Genomic DNA, 18,031 nt, shown 5'->3' on the forward strand with positions numbered 1-18,031 from the left:
GAGGCAACATATCTAAATCTTTAATCCAACCAATTCAACATATTTTTCTACCAGCTTTCACTGTGGTCTTATTATTCATATAATTATCATTATTAATGCTGCATCACTGCAGGCTGCTTACATTTGCATTTCTTATTCACAAGTATGTATTGCCACATATACTGGCATTGTGCTTTCAAATGCATGATGATAAACGCTTTGAAGATCTGGAATTCAACAGTAATAATTGAATATGTTACCCATGCAACGAATCTGTCGTGTTCTTGTCTGCAGCCATAACTGCGTAACAGCATTTCACATGAAAACCTTTGAAGAACATTAATGGACCAAAGGAGAATGCAGATATATTGAAGTTTAGTTTAGTTACTTACACCAGTGAAACTATGTCTCCACGTTGCACTTCATAATTTCTAATACTCCAGTGGTTTAAAAGAACTACATCAGATTCCTGTCTTCCTCCAGGATTCAAAGAAGGCTGAGAAGAAGATAAAAAGAGACAGAGAGAGATGAGAGTTCTGTTGTATGAAAAGCAAAATTCAATCAACTAAGATTAATACGTATAGTCCATGGAATATATTATCTATAAGGAGGACCACCACCCCTGATCATCTCAGACTGCATTTTAAGATAATGTTCATTTATTTTAAAGAACACCTGGGCTACTGATGCAACCCAGTTAATAAACTTACACGTGCATCTGCCTGTCATTCCTTTAAAACAGATTTTCCCAACATACCACTCTATTTCAACCCCATCAAGCTGCTCTATAATCTCAGGCTACAAAAGAGAGTTTTGTTGCTTCACAGGGAAAACTGACAGGAAGGAAGCTGAGAAGTAACTTCTGTGCCACAGATACATCTCTCAATATCACAAAATTCACCCTTAAGGTCACGGGGAATGTTACTGCTCACCAAAGTGAAATCAAGTATAGAGAATGGAATATGCAATGAGATGTATATTGATAACATTATGCAAAGGTTGTTGAAACACCCATTATACGAAAGGGTTTCAGATGTTCTATACGATAGGTTTTGTTGATCTACGACTAACACAAAACCAATTGCAAGAAGGTGCGCTTCCATAGCAAAATGTAGGGGAGGGGGGAGACTATGTGCTTACATAAACAACTCATCAGTATGAAAATAGCGAATACCCCCATAGTAAAAATGATTTATGACTTGTTAAGAAATGAAAGAGCAGTTTCATTTTGCCCTGACAATGACAAAAATAAGACACAATAAATGAATACAGGAAACCATGAGATTAAAAATACTGTTCCTAATCTGAAGGAAGTGTTCCCAGTCCAACAAATAACATTTCTATACTGAAAGTGTATTCCACTTTGCTGCTCATTAATGAGTTTCAAAAACAGAAACAAAAACATCTTCCTACAAAGCAAACTGGGATATTTTTCTCCATAGCATTAGTCTAATGCAGGAAATAAATAGCAGTAGAGGTTATTGTCGGGTATTTGTTAGGAGTCCAATATGGACTCAACAGAAACAGCTATCTCAAAAAATTTCAGAGGCAGAGTTTTCAAAAATGCTTGGTTTGTGTGTGCACCCATAAAGACATGAAGTGCATAAGACCCAATGAGGACGCATTACCATAAGGGTCCACAAGGTCTGACACCGAACAACAGAAAAGGGGCACATTTGTTTCAACCAAGGCCCCTACAAGATAGAATTCCCTGCTGTCAATTAGACCTATTAGGAGTTATTCCAGAAGATTTAAAAGTAGCACAAGCTAGCACATAAGTGGGCAATCTGTGGGCTACCTGTGGCTCTCAGGGTTTCTTCCCCAGCAGGGGTAAACTTTGGTCTTTCAAATTTCAGCAGTGCTGTGCAAGTCCAAAATTCAGCTCTCCCCCCCCCCACCTTGTTCTGTTCAATTTACAATGCCACCATTGTGATGCCCTGCAATGTCTTCCCAATGCAGCGGAAACAGTTGTGCTACCCTAAATCCATCTCTGCTCCCCAGTGGCCCTCTGCCCACTTTTCCAGACTGAGGTCAGCAATGTAGAGATGAGAAAGTGGGAAAGAAAGTACAGAGAGTTGAAGATGCTGCAAGAGTCACACTCTCCCCCCCCCTTCCTCCTTCATGTACTTTTCCAGGCTGGAATTGATGACTAAGATGAGATCAGGTGTCCTGGACAGAGGCAGAGTTTAAAAAATGCTTGGTTCCTATACGTATAAGTTCTTATAAGTACACAGTTTCATAATTCTGTCTACACAGATTCTAGCTGTCTAGGAGAGCAACCTTTCCATGTGAATTCTTTCCCCTCTATTAGTTCTGGGAGCAGAGCAGGTGAGAATGTCCACAGCAAGAGGCCTGGGTTGTTCCTGCCATACAGCTCTTTCCTAAGACAGGTGATAATTTGCATTAGTGGAGATCCGAATAGCTATCATGTGGCCCTGTCACCATCCTCCTTCAAAAAGAAACACATCTGGTCATGCACCAGCTCCATATCTCAAATCTTGATCCAGAACTGATCAGATTGTGGGCAGGAAGAAGATGTGCAAATGGTGTTGTCCGGGAAAATACACAGACCTAAATCAGTTGTACAGATTATTAAAAAAAGGAATGTAGCCAAATTAAAATGCAGCATCCGTCATTGGAACAAGTGAATGATACAGGGAGAGATGATCTACCCAGTGAACCAAACATTTCAATATTCAGTAGATTACTTACTGATTTAATAAGACACTACCAGTATACCACAATGGTGTGGTTTTTTTATTTGGCTCCCATGTAACGATACACACTGAGAGTAATTAAGTAATCAGGCGTAACATGCAATTTTGTCAATAGTGATGTTTATTCATATTCTCCTTCATTTCAGCAGCTATAGGCCATAAAATCTAAACAACGTTTAATTATGCTCTTCACTTGCAGTAGTAGTTTCTTCTGCTGATGCTACTGATTTTGTGTATGATTAACAGGTTTTTTAAAAATTAAAAAACAGAGAAAGCAAAGGGTTGTATCAATGGAGTAATTGTACCCCTTGAATTACCTCTGTTCATGCAATGGAACTCCCCATCTCTCCTCTTGCCACACTCCATCCAAACCTGCTCTGGAGGGTTGTGGGGAAACCCAGGTCAGATTAGGAGGAGGAGGAGCAGGAATGAGTAAGGGGAGGGAGGGAAAGCTTTGTTGCCCAAGTCGAAGTCATTCTACAAGCACAATTCCTTTGTTCAATACAACACAAAGGACTGACTTTCTCATGTTTCCTACCTACATAGCTCAAATGATAAGCTCCAGCTTCCCAATTAGGATTTCTAACCAAGTATAATAAATGTGTTTTTAACAAGCCAACAGACACTTATTTGTGTCTTTCATTCAAAAGGAGTCTCTGTCAAATATGTACCAAAGTTATCGTGATCTCCTTATAGCTTGATAAAAAACTGAGTTGAATCAATTCCTGCGGCTGTAATCAACTGAGATCAAACTGTGTACAGTGGTACCTCGGATTAAGAACTTAATTCGTTCCGGAGGTCCGTTCTTAACCTGAAACTGTTCTTAACCTGCGGTACCACTTTAGCTAATGCGGCCTCCCGCTGCCGCTGCACAATTTCTGTTCTCATCCTGAAGCCAAATTCTTAACCCGGGGTTCTATTTCTGGGTTAGCGGAGTCTGTAACCTGAAGCGCCTGTAACCTGAGGTACCACTGTATTTTACTTCCAGTTTCCCCAGATGTTAAAGCTGGTGGCTGCCATCTCCTGCCCCCCCCCTTCTTCTGGAACAAGACTGCATTGTGACATAGCATCATTCCAAGGGCTTTTTTTATTGTAAATGGAAGAAGGAGAGAGAAGTGCTACTGCCATAGCCCCCCACCCCCCATTCACCTCCCCACTAAAATGCTTATCCTTATATTTCATCAACTGTTAAAAGGGAACATTTCAGTTCAGTCCTACTAACTAACTAATGTACTGCTATTTTGTGCATTTTCAGAGTTCCCATCTGATATGGATCTGCCTGCCTGATTGGAAGTGGTAAGCTGGGACTAGAAATCAATAAAAATGATGATCCGCTGTCCCTTTTCTGATCCCCTTTCTTTTCACACTCAACATATGATGGAATAAAACAGCCACACAATCTTCAAGCCAGATGCATGAAAATAATAATAAATAATAAATTTTTTATATATATATATATATATATATATATATATATATATATATATATCCCCGCCACCACCCCCCCGCCAAAGCCAGGCTCAGAGCAGCTAACAACAAGTAAAAATAGCACAGTGTACATAAAACCACACAGTCAATTAATTAAAATACATTTTTAAATCAATTCAGAATCAAATTAATGGCAACCATTGGGCTACAGTTCTATGAGGATTACAGAAGGAGAGAGGGGGTCAGAATGTGCCTTGGCCAAAGGCCTGGTAGAACAGCTCCATCTTGCAGGCCCTGCGGAAAGATGTCAAGTCCCACCAGATCGGGGCCACAGCCGAAAAAGCCCTGGCTCTGGTCGAGGCCAGCCTAACCTCCTTGTGGCCCGGGATCTCCAAGATGTTTTTATTTGACCATAAGGTCCTCCATGGGACATACCAGGAGAGGCGGTCCTGTAGGTACGAGGATCCTAGGCCATATAGGGTTTTAAAGGTTAAAACCAGCACCTTAAACCTGATCCTCTACTCCAATGGGAGTCAGTGCAGCTGGTATAGCACCAGGTGAATGTGATCCCGCGGCAGACCCCGAAAGGAGCCTTGTCACGGCATTCTGCACCTGCTGGAGTTTCTGGGTGAGTCTCAAGGGCAGCCCCACGTAGAGTGAGTTACAATAATCAAGCCTGGAGGTGACCGTCGTGTGGATCACAGTGGCTAGGTCAGGGCGAGAGAGCTAAGGAGCCAACTGCTTAGCTTGGCATAGATGAAAAAATGCCACCTTTGTTATGGCTACATAGAAAGGGAGGCGTCGAAGATTACACCCAAACTCTTAACGGACGGCACTGGCACTAATTGCGCCCCCACAAGACATGGGAGTTGGCCCCCCGATCCCATATTGTCCCAACCCAGCCAAAGGACCTCTGTCTTCAAAGGATTTAACTTCAACCGGCTCCCACGTAACCATTCAGCCACAGCTTCCAAACATCTGATCAGTGTATCTGGGGCCAAGTCAGGATAGCCGTCCATCAACAGATAGAGTTGGGTGTCATCAGCATACTAATGGCAGCCCAAACCAGACAAGCTGGGCGAGGGGGCACATAAAGATGTTGAAAAGCATCAGGGAGAGTATCGCACCCTGCAGCACTCCACACACCAAGGAGCGGCGCAACAACAGTTCCCCCCCCCCCCAAGCGCCACCCTCTATCCCCAACCAGAGAGAAACGAGTGCAGCCATTGAAGGACTGTGCACTGGATCCCCACAACAGTGAGGCAGTGGTCCAGAAGTTCGTGATCAACCATGTTGAAGGCTGCTGACAGGTCTAAAAGAATCAGCAGCCTGCGGAGATCATCTGTTAGGGCAACCAGGGCCATCTCGGTCCTATGATAGGAGGGGCTCCTAATGGACGGATCGTAATCTGGGTTGCTATTGAAAAGTTAAGCTTGCCATTTAATTATCATATGAGGCTATGCAGCAGGCAGGCACAGCACGCAAAGGATATGCACAGCATGGACCGACAGCCTGCTCCTCAGCAACTGGCAAGCACAGGGCAACATACTTTATTTTTCCCTTCCTTCTAGACTGTTGGCATCTGTATGTCTCAAGAGAGAACGGGGTATGCCCCCCAGGGGGGTGAAGTCCTCTTTTTTCCTTTTTTTTTTTTTTTTTTTTTTTTTTGGTTTATGATACACCAAAAAAGAAAAAGAAAAAACAAGACAAGAAATACCAACCCAACCATGATATGGACAATATTAATTACAAATCAATAAAACAAAAAATGGTCCTTGGACTATAGACCCGACCTCCCGTCCATTCCTTATTTAAATTACAGTGGTACCTCAGGTTAAGTACTTAATTTGTTCCGAAGGTGCGTTCTTAACCTGAAACTGTTCTTAACCTGAAGCACCACTTTAGCTAATGGGGTCTCCTGCTGCTGCCAAGCCACCGGAGCACGATTTCTGTTCTCATCCTGAAGCAAAGTTCTTAACCTGAAGCACTATTTCTGGGTTAGCGGAGTCTGTAACCTGAAGCGTATGTAACCTGAGGTACCACTGTATCTATTATTTGCTGCCAGTACACTTTTTTCTTTAATTAACTAATTAAGTAATTATTGATTTATCTAAGGTTTCAGATCTTTCTTAAATCTATTACTAAAGTTATTCAAACGCTGCAACAGAGTTTAAACTACTGTAATTGTTTTTCAAATAAACTTTAAAGACTTCCCATTTTGAGATGAATTCCTGTTTTGGTTTGTTCTTTATTTTTTTCTGATAAACTATCTAACTCTGAAAATCTGTTAACTTTTGGATCCAATCATGAATAGAAGGGATTTCATCACTCTTCCACTTTGTAGTGATAAGAATTCTTGCTGCCACTGTGGCATATAAAAATATACTCTTCATTTTTTGTGGGATATCCAAATCTGTGATCCCCAGGAGGTAAGCTTCTGTGGCATGGTTATTGAATACCCAAAGTCCTGGGACCACTTAGCGATGGCCTCAGTGACCTCTTCCTCCTTGACTTCCCAGTCAAGGAGGAGTTGGTGTGCTTTGGAGAGGGTTTTTCTTTTAGAGTTTACTATCTCGGATTTGAATCGAGAGATTTCTGTTACGAAACTCTTTTGTTTGTCAGATTTAAATTTTTCATATACCTGATGGTATTGGAACCAATCTGAGACGTATTCTCTCGATTCCTCAAAACTTTTAAATTTTAATTGGTTATCTTCTTCCAATTTTATATGTTGGCCAGATTTACTGAGTATTTTTCCTTTTCACCACGGAAGCTTCAATTGGGGAGGTCCACCACAGAACTTTGGGCTCCAACAGTTCTTTGTATTTCTTCCAGACTGCGAAAAGTGACTTTCTAATTATGTGGTTTGTGAAGTTTTTATGGATTTGGGCTTTTCCGTATATAAGGTAAGCATGCCATCCCCATCGATTGTCGAAGCCCTCCAAATCCAGGAGGTCCAGGTCCTGCAGTTTACACCAGTCCTTCAACCATGTGAGGCAGACTGCCTCATAGTATAATTTCAGATCTGGTAGGGAGAGGCCTCCTCTGTCCTTTATATCTATTAAGATCAAATGTTTAATTCTGGGTCTCCTCCCTTCCCATATAAATTCTGAAATCTCTCTTTGCCATACCTTGAGGCAGCCTGCACAGGGGGTGAAGTCCTTTAAATGCAGAATATAATACTCACTGTATCCCACAGAAAAGTCAAGTCATGTCCAAACTTCAAGGAACATGTAACAGGGTTCTCTTTATACAGCAGTCTGAGTTGGGGGTTTGAATAAGACATAGCTTTCTATCAACCTCTAGAGAACTCTAGAAGCATATCAGCATAAGCAGCTGTCAATCAGAGGGAAGAATTCTCACTACTCCTTCTAACAATTCTCATTGCTACAGAAGTTGGTTTTATATCAGACTACAAACTGTTAAAAGTCTCTGAAGTGATCCAAGACAGGCTGATATGTCTGATGACTGATAACAATACATTTCAAGGCCGAAATTCAAGATTTGGAGGAATTCTGGCCAGGTGCAACATTCCTAGCATTCTACCTCAGACTTTTTATATTCTGATTCAGTATTCATATATTATGTTGTTATGCAAAAGAAAACCATCCATAACTGATGGATAGTTACGCAGTTCTCACTCAGTTAATTGCAACGTTTCACTATTATTCTACACCTACCTACCTATTAGGTTTTCCCCACAAAACTGCTTTATTAATCAAGCAGTAATTTGTATCATTCCTCATTCTTAGAGCAAAACAGAGACTGAATAAGGCTTGTACTGGCCTTTGAAAATAAAAGCTATTTTGAAAAGGGGATATACTGAGAGCAAAATCATTCAAATTACTCAGAATGGAAGCCATGCATTTGAATTGTTCCGCTGTCAGAGAAACCACCACACACATTCATTTCACGTGCCTTGTTTTGTTTCACAATAGGCATCATACTTATAAATAGAAAGCTGAATTTTCATTTTTGATAAGTAGGTAAAGCTTATTGTGTTTTACTGTAAAACTGCGGTTGGCAATGGGCATTTACAGGATAAATGAACTTAAGTATATTTATAAGATACATTAGGTAGGACTAGGTCATCCTATCTTCCTTTGTTCTTAACTGACCAGTTGAAAAATCCTGTCAAATGACAGGCCCACTTTTCAGTTTTGTGACCTCAAGCGAACAGAACTAAACCTCTCAAGTATTAAAAGGGTCTCTGATGGGGAAGACATATAATCTTTGGCTTCTGAAACTCATGAACATAGGAGCCAACTTCTAGGGGCTGAGGTCCCTTTGTCACCACCCCGATAAAATATTTGAGAGGACTCCCCCAAAGTTGATGGGCACTGCTGTTCAAACGGTGTGTGTGTGCCGTGTTATGTGGAGTGGGGCTTACTTGCCCCCCAATATTTTATTCAAGTATGCACCCCTGCTCATGAATCATGCTCTGTCACTACTAGTACTTCCTGTATGTCTCAGCATGTGCAATGACCTCAGACTTTCCACTCCCAGTTTATATTAAGAGTGCAGTCATACCTCGGGATAAATGTGCTTCAAGTTAAGCATTTTCGGGTTGCACTCCGCGGCGACCCGGAAGTAATGGAGCGCGTTACTTCTGGGTTTTGCCGTGCGCGCATGCACAGACGGTCAAAATGACGTCTCGCGCATGCGTGGAAGCGGCAAAACACGTGGTTTGCATTCACTTCAGGATGCAAACGGGGCTCCGGAACGGATCCCGTCCGCATCCCAAGGTACCACTGCACTGTGATGTTTGCGCTTACACATAAAAATTAATAGAACAAACAAAGAAGTTTCATTTGCATGAAACCCTGATCCAGCCCGCAAACTTTACAAAAAGAAGATACAAAATCCATAGCAACAAACAACTAAATTATCCCACCAGCTGCATTCTGTCTCACATATGCTCAAGTCATTAAGTAAATATGCTAATATTGAAATATGTTAATAACTTTTTGGGTGAGCGCATTAAGGCTTAGCTCCAAGAGAACAGTAATAATCTGAGAAATTAATCTGGTTAGAAAATTATGATCCAACCGTGATACAATAAGGTGTGCATTAATCAGATACTAGTTCATGTAAAACTGAGATCACGATAAGGTAAATTGCACTCAGGTTTAAAAGTTTTAACTATTTGGCTTCTGGCACTGAACAATTGCAAAATCAGCACAAAATGAACAATGATATGTATTTTAATTGATTTGGAATAAATTGTTTGTTATTTTAACACGGCAGCATTATCCCATAATTGCAGGGCTGCACTACATTTTCCCGACTTCAGAATACAAAAACAAAAAAGGAAATTTGAAAAGAGAAGAGTAAGCCATATTTCCTTCCTTTTTTGAAAGAACTTTTAATTTCAATCACAGCATGAGATAGGATAATGAGTGCACAAAACCAGCTAGGAGTCTAAAAGGTCTATTACAAATCCAATCGTTGTGGATTGCACGGTGAAAGCTTAGAGTCAAGACAATCATATATCTGATGCAAGTGTGTTATTGATGAGTGAAAGGCGTCATGCTGACTAAACTTCACTTTCCATCACATCCTATAGCTTTCAAACACATTCAACATAATTCACTCTCTGGAGTGTGAGATAAAGAAAAAGAAGATGATTTGTCATGTTTTCCTTCCTCAGGCAAAACAAGAGAAAGAAAACATGTACCTACACAAGCGCTGTCAGTTGGATGTTGAATATATCCTTATCAATTCAATCCCATAACGTCTTTTAAATAAAATAACAACAACAACAACAACAACAACAACAATAATTTTGGATGGGTTCAAACACCAAGCGCTAGTTCCTCATTTTACCCCATAGGTAACACTGCAGGTTCAAAGTTCACATATTGTACAGTTCACACTAACTTCAGTTTCTATCAGTACACCTGTACTGGGAGAAGGGTTCTAGTTTAGGTTTCTCCCTAACCTGTCATCTTCATGGATATATACAAATTTTGGAGGAGCATTTGAACATGAGATCAATCACATTCAGTCTGAAAAGATGCAGACCACCAAGAGCTGTGTCATGCATTCCTAGTGACTATGCAGTTCCACTCACCCAGAAAACTCAAGAACAAACCTTGATTACAATGCATGGAGTGGTGCTAACCCTAACTCAGGTTCAGATGTAACATTAAGTCAAACCATAGCTTAGTTCTGAAGAGCACAGCAGCTGCAGGACCTGGGAATGAGCACACCAGCCATAATCTCCAGTTCAGAAACCCGCTCATTCATTCGAAATCATGGTTTGGTTTTGTGTTACATATGAGCTGGATAATTGTCAAAACAGTCTCCAATTGTGCTGATCCTGAAACAAGGCACGTTTCCCACCGTAGCACCACATAAAACTGGTGTATAGTGACATTTGAGACAGGCAGAAACATGCCTCTCATAAAGGCCATCTGTGTCAAAACCTTCAAGATCTGCACCCAGCTGGACTAAAAGCATGGGCACTCCAGTCCTGGTCCTTACCATCATCACACCCTCCATCACCATAAGATTACCTTAACTAGAGAAATCTATTAATCAGGAAATGAGCATTCTCCCCTGGGGTTCTGACGCTATAAACATTCCAGATAAGGAAGCCTCAAGTAAAATCAGACACAATTAAATTCAGGTTAGTTAAAATAATAGAAACTTACAGCATTTTAATATTGAAATTAATATATACACCTGAACAGTCCGATCACAACAATAAAATTCTATGCTTTTAATCTGATTATGTTTGATTATGAATGATTATGTTAAGTGGATAAAAAGAAGGTAAAGGACCCCTGACAGTTAAGTCCAGTTGCGAACGACTCTGGGGTTGCGGCGCTCATCTCACTTTACTGGCTGAGGGAACCGATATTTGTCTGCAGACAGTTTTTCCAGGTCATGTGGCAAGCATGACTAAGCTACTTCTGGCAAAACCAGAGTAGCGCACGGAAACGCCATTTACCTTCCCACCAGAGTGGTACCTATTTATCTGCTTGCACTTTGACGTTCTTTCGAATTGCTAGGTTGCCAGGAGCTAGGACCGAACAACAAGAGCTCACCCCATTGTGGGGATTCAAACCACCGACCTTCTGATCGGCAAGCCCTAGGCTCAGTGGTTTAGACTACAGCACCGCCCGCGTCCCTGTGTTAAGTGGATACAAGTGCATAAATCCTTTTTTGCACATCTTACTCAATGAGTATGGTTACACAACTTGTAGTTTAAGAAGTACAAGGAGAGAGGATTATTATACCTGTGAAAAAGCAAGAGGGTTGTTCCAAATCATGAGGTAAAACAAATAAAGCAAGCCATGTGTGTAACTGAAATAAAGGACTTCAAGAAATTAAAGAAGATCAGGAGGAATCAAGTTTCTAGAATAAACTCTCCCTCCTTCCCCCAAAAAAGGAAAGAAAGTGGTCATGGAAACATCTCTCTTTGAAAAGTTGGTTTTGAAAGGGAAATTATTTTTTAAAATCCAAGATCCATCTTAGGTTATTAGAAAAATACAATTCAATTCAAACATAGCATCTTTCCCAATGCAACTTCTGCTGCAGCGCACGGCTATGCCATCTTTTTATCAACTCTCCTGCCAACACCACATTCTACCCAGGCATGATTGACAGAACAAGTAATACTTCTCTTAATTCTAAATTAGCCAGATAGAATACTTTATATTTCTTAAGCCTCTCAAGTATAGGTCTCAAAAAGGAGGGGGGAAACCCCTGCTAAGTTCTGCACTCCCCAAACACAAGAAACTCCTGCCTGACCAAACACAGTGGAAACTGCCCTCTCTGTAATGAAAAGGCCTTTTACATAAAATGCTGAAAATTGCATTTTTCTCCTGCTTTTGAAACTGGATTGTCAATTTATAATTGAGGCCTCCACGCAGGTGAAAATGAACTGGGCAAAAAGCAGCTGCATTGTTACCTGCATTGAAGCTCCTTCCACTCTTGCTATGCAAGCCACTCTGTCAAGGAAAGTCACCGTCACAGGAACAGCAACAAAGAAGCCTTTCAAAAAGGCTTTGATGTACTTTCGCCCAAGGCTTAGGGTCTGTGCCATAATCTAAAAGATGGAAGAAAAGTAGAGCCACTGTAAAAGCAAGAATTTGGAACCAAGTCATTTCAATAGCATTTAAGCAAAACATTAGTTGTAATGAAATACAATTTGTCAACGAAAAGCAAACAGGTATGTGATAAAGGGGAGCCATACCGGTGTGAAGACGTCTTCTTCTGTTTGTCCCTGTGTCAGTTTCAGTTTATTAGTTAATTTTTCTAGTAGGGCTGTTTCCCATACTATTTGGTACCATTGGTCCATGCTTACTCCTGACAGGTCTCTCCAGTGTCTGGTTATGATGTTTCTGGCTGCTGAGAGCAGGTGGGTTATGAGTTCTTTGTGGTGTAAATGGGCATTGTTGTCTTGGAAGATGTTTAGTAGGGCCAATTCTGGGGTGATGTCTATTACTTGCTTAGTTATTTTACATATTTCTTGTATGGCTGTTGTCCAGAATAGTTGAATTTTGGGACACTCCCACCACATGTGGAGGTATGTGCCTGTGGAGGTGCACCCTCTCCAGCATTTTGGTGAGGTTCCTGGGTGTATTAGCGCTAGTTTCCTTGGTGTTCTTTTTTCTTTCTGTTTTCTTCTCCCCCTAATGCCTCAACAAATGAAACGGATTTGTAAAAATGTTACATGGAAGAAGAAGGAAAAAAAAAAAATACGAGGCACTACACTTCTGTAAAACAAGAAAATCCTTAATAAAAAATATTTAAAAAAAGAAAAAAGAAAAGCAAACAGGTATTGCCATTGTTGTTGTTTCGTCCCAGAATCCTAGGCATAGCCCAGTCAGACTGTAATCTCCAATATTTTGGGCCACAAGAGATCATATGGCTTCAACATTCACCGTAAACTTTGTATGGGAGGGGTGTTCCCTCATCCTCTCACTTCCTGCTTTGCGTAACATTTAACCCGATGAAGGTTTCTGGAGAGCTTAATTACCTATTCCCAATTATTCTCTGTCCAGGCAGATGTTTACCATCTTCGTGTGGTACGCTGGCTGAGACCCTACCTGCCCGTGCACTATCTCACCAGAGTTGTACATGCCCTGATAATCACCTGCTTGGAATACTGTGTGGAGCTACTTTGAAGGGGACTCAAAAACTACAACTAATCCAAAATGCGGCAGCTAAACAGGGAGCAGCCACTGAGACCATGTAACACCAGTCCTGAAAGACTTACACTGGCTCCCAGTACATTTCCGAGCACAATTCAAAGTGCTGGTGCTGACCTTTAAAGCCCTAAACGGCCTCAGCTCTGTATACCTGAAGGAGCATCTCCACCCCCATCGTTCAGCCCAGACACTGAGGTCCAACGCTGAGGGCCTTCTGGTGGTTTCCTCGCTGCAAGAAGCCAAGTCACAGGGAACCAGGCAGAGGGCCTTCTTGGCAGTGGCGCCCTCCCTCTGGAATGCCCTCCCATCAGATGTCAAGGAGATAAAGAACTACACAACTTTTAGTAGACATCTGAAGGCGCCCCTGTATCTGGAAGCTTTTAATGTTTGGCGTTTTATGATGTTTTTATATGTGGTGTTGTTGTTGTTGTTGTTAGCTAGATCCAAGATGGGAGTTGTAGTCCAGCAACATCTGGGGATCCAAGGTTGAGAAAAGCTTGACTATGGGCAACCAGTTTTTAAACTATTATTTATATTAGTTTATTAATGTTATCTTGGTTATTTTCATTTGGGAACTTAGAGTAATGGAATGTAAATCTGCCAATCTAGAGTTAGAGACAAACTTGCAGGAGAGGGGCTGTTGGTAGTTCCACCACAGGAAGAGGCCTAGTTAGCAGTCACCAATGGAAGGGCCTTCTCAGTAGTGGTCTCCCATCTGCATCCCTAGAAAGGTGTGTCAGTCTCCTTCACTATTAAATTTTAGGAGAATTCTAAGGATGCTATTTTTACCCAGGCATTTGATGGCTGAAAATTCTGTCCCTGGCAAAACTGAAAGTATTACCGTATTTTTTGCCCTATAGGATGCACTTTTTCCCTTCCAAAAATGAAGGGGAAATGTGTGTGCGTCCTATGGGGCGAATGCAGGCTCCTTGGCTTCAGCGATAGCAACGCGAAGCCTAGGAAGCCTGCGCTAGGAAGCCAGAAGAGTCTTCTCTTTGAGGCTGGCGGTGGGGGAAAGCAGCTTTTCCCCAAGGAGGGAGAAGGGACTGACTGGCCGAGTCAGTCCCTTCTCCCTCCTGTGGGCTTTTGCGGGAGATGGGGAATTCCCCCCACCTCGTAGAAAAGCCCACAGGAGCTGCACAGCCTTTAAAGATTGCGCTGCTCTTGGGGGCTTTTCCCCAAGGAGGGAGAAGGGACTGAATGGCTGTTTCAGTCCCTTCTCCCTCCTGGTCGAAAAGCCCGCAGGAGTCGTACGTGGCTCCTGTGGGCTTTTGCGGGAGGTGGGGTAATTCCGCCACCTCCCGCAAAAGCAGGAAGACAGTCTTGGAATAGCGTAAAGGCTGCATGCAGCCTGTCCGCTGCTCCCAGAACTGCGGTGGGGGGGGGGTAGAGAATCATATTTTTTCCTTGATTTCCCCCCCTTAAAACTAGGTGCGTCCTATGGGCCGGTGCACCCTATAGGGTGAAAAATACGGTAATTTGAAAGTATGTGATAGGTTTTAGGAGTTTTTAAGATGTTTTTTAGAACGTTGTTTTTCACCTTTTACAAAATTATATTGTTTTAGTATTGACATGTTTGCTGCCCATGGCTCCTTTGGAGAAAGATGTGAGATATAAATGTAAATATCTAATAATAGGTAAACAAACTACTGCCCAATGAAAACCCAACAGCTTAGTCTTATCTTTGGCAATCAGCACTTGATTACATGGAATCATCAAAGTGTAGAGTGGGAAGGGACCCTGAGGATCATATAGTATAACCCTCTGCAATGAAAGAATATGCAGCTGCCCCATACGTGGATCGAACCTGCAGCCTTGGTGTTATCAGCACCACACTCTAACCAACCGAGCTATCCAGGCTGGATGTGTGAAACTGCCCAGGAAGACTCAGAAATGTGGTCTGCAGAAGTTGGGGATACAGCATTTGCAATGCAAGTAAAACAATACTATTCTGCAACGTGAGATCGAAGTAAGAAGGTAAGAAGTAAGCATATCAATCATGGTTGTACATCTTTAAACCAAGATTCAATCCCATCCAACCAAGAAAAGGAAAATACACACTGAGCATGCACTATGATAATGTGCATCTGCTTCTGCCAATCTACCCCACCTACTGCAAATACTACACCATCATCAGGTCTCTGCCACTGGTCCCCCTATACTGTGGAAATAAAAAATATACCACAACTGTGAATGGAAGAAGCAGCCATTTACCCAGATAAAATTACTACACAATTGTCTAATAGCAGATACTTTCAGATGAATTATTAGCTGTATGTTTTGTAATCTCTGTTGTTCTGCAATGGAAAAGAATATTTGCTGTGCAAACAGACAAATATGCTGCTTAATATGCAAAATTGAACAGAAGAAAATGCTTCCAAAGCACTAGATCATTGAGTAGAGCCAGGGTTTTTTAAAAAAGCAAAAACACTGAACCTAACAAGATGGAAACAAGGAAATGCTGTGTTTAACATCACCACTCAAATACAGGTAACAAAACTGAATCCAGGTATGAAAAACTGAATTATTAGCATACTGAAATACTTGGAAGCATTCAAATATCAAGCGCCTTCTTTGATCTTTTTTTATTTCAAACCTTCACTTCTCAAAGTTATTGAAAGAGAAATTATGCAACTCCAGAGCCCCGCAAGTCATTTTAGGCTTTATGTCAACAGGGATCCAACCTAAATGATGTGTCAATGACCAAAGCCAGGTGTTCATTCCTTAGAATAGTCATTCTTGGGGGGAGGGGGAGTTGCGATTGGGAACAATTTTCTGCAGCAACCTATACTCTTAGATTGATATCCACCCATGCTGCCTTTTAAAAAGTCATACTATGCGAAGATCCTATAGCAAGAAAAGCTAGAAACAGAAAACAACAAAAGGTCTATGCCCTTTTACTTGTATGTAGCATTAGGGCTCACACATTTGTATTTGCAACAACAAAAGGTCTATGCCCTTTTACTTGTATGTAGCATTAGGGCTCACACATTTGTATTTGCCTTAGATATAAACAATAAAATTGCACTGCCCTGTAGTTTACAGCAACAACAAAAAGAGTGGGGAATGAGAATGGCAAATTGCCTGCCTAGCAAAGATCAAAAGAACCAGCAAATAACAGGTCAAAATCCAAGGAAGCCCATACTGTGCAGCTTAGAGATTACAGCAGATGGAGCACAGCGCTATCTGGACTGAAGTGTTAGTGTACAAAAAGTCCAGGGACTATAATGGGTCTCCAGCAGGTACTACAACATATGGAGCAGAGATGCTATTTAGATTGCTCTCTACATTTAAATGTTTATTTTTATTTCCTACACTCGTTTGCACATTAGAAGACACAGTTTGTCAAGCCGCCTGCCAAAACTCATCAAGTAATACACCGAAAGCCTCAACTCACAAATTTGCAAGTCTAAGCACTTAAAAATTACCCACTGATGTATTACAAGATAAACAGCAGTAAAATCACAGTAACCTTCCTCAAAGCAAATTGGGGTGGGGTGGGGAGATGACCCATGATAGGCTTTTCATAGGGAGAGGCAAAAGGCACGGAATGGCAATGGCACGCAGCAGCTTATTTCAAACAACTTGATTTGTTCCTTTTGCCATTTAAGAAGTGCATTCAGTTCAGCAGTTTGCAACCATGTTCCTATTATCTTATCACTGGAAATGGGTTAAGTGTCCCAATTGCTTTGTAAAACTGTCAGAAAAAGCACGTTCTACTGAGTCACCAGCTGGACATGTTTCCTAGTTTAAGATCATCCAAGTTTGGCCCGTCAATTCAGCTTCAGGGAGAATTTGCAAAAATAGCATAAAGTGTACAGTTCAAGAAATTATGTCAAATTGCTAATAAACTCTAAGGGAAAGCTTTAGGCAATGTCAGTGTGTTGGGCAGGGGGGAATTCTACCAATACCATTCATTGTGCATTAACACAACTAATTATTGAATTATGTTTATCAGCTGGATGTTGTAGCTTTTCCCAGCATTGTGGCATACATGCAAGGTTCTTTAATAAACAGAAGCAAACACATGATTCTATTATTTATTGGATACTCATATACTGAACATGACAGTGAAGGCATTTGTTTCTAAGGAAACCCTTTTACAAATCCAGATGTAGAAAGCCATGTCTCCAAATTAAGGCTCAGTGGCCACAATCCACCGTCAAGTTCCTTAAACTATTGTCCTGGTCCACACATGTTCCAAACGATAGTTAAGTTTGAACTTGCTAAGTGTGCAGCTACTCAAATGTTAAACTTGTTTGGAATATGGGTAAAGTCCATTTTATTCCTGCTATCATAATGGTGCTGATTTAAGTGAAATTAAAATGAGTAAATGCACATACTCAATATTATTCTGGGTTGGCAGACTGTTTTTTGTTTGCGCCAACATTATCAGATATGCAGAAGCTGTTGTTAAGCATGGAATGCCAGTGGGGCTGGAAAAAATGTCGCTTGTGTGCTTCACAGCTGAAGTAGTACATATAGCTGTCTAAAGCCCTTGCCACTGTAAGGCTATTAAGTCCAGGGTCTTAAATTACCCAGCTACACCACTGGGTCCCTGGCCTATATAAGGTTCTTTGTCAAGCAGGACTTCACATTTATGGGTTTCCCCTCCTTTCAGTCTTGTTAGAAATCTCAGCTCTAACTATCAGCATTACAAAGTGACATCCAATGGCTCACTACAAAGTCCTAGTAGATGGACTGTTCTGTCACTCAGTTTAATTTTATTGTGTGAGCCTTTTTTTT

General features: G+C 41.3%; 1 protein-coding gene across 1 annotated transcript in view; it reads right to left on the reverse strand.

Moving 5' to 3' along the window:
• IMMP2L (inner mitochondrial membrane peptidase subunit 2) overlaps window positions 1–18,031 on the reverse strand; it is a 487,068-nt gene that overhangs the window by 465,645 nt on the left and 3,392 nt on the right. The window contains exons 2-3 of the mRNA XM_081878139.1: window positions 12,043–12,180; window positions 372–475 (exon numbers count right to left, since the gene is read on the reverse strand). Of these exons, the coding sequence (XP_081734265.1) occupies window positions 372–475; window positions 12,043–12,177 (239 nt within the window). The 5' untranslated portion in view covers window positions 12,178–12,180. The remainder of the gene's footprint in view (window positions 1–371; window positions 476–12,042; window positions 12,181–18,031) is intronic.

Source organism: Podarcis erhardii, assembly GCF_964252035.2.
Source record: "Podarcis erhardii genome assembly, chromosome: 10".
In the NCBI taxonomy this organism is placed as follows: domain Eukaryota; kingdom Metazoa; phylum Chordata; class Lepidosauria; order Squamata; family Lacertidae; genus Podarcis; species Podarcis erhardii.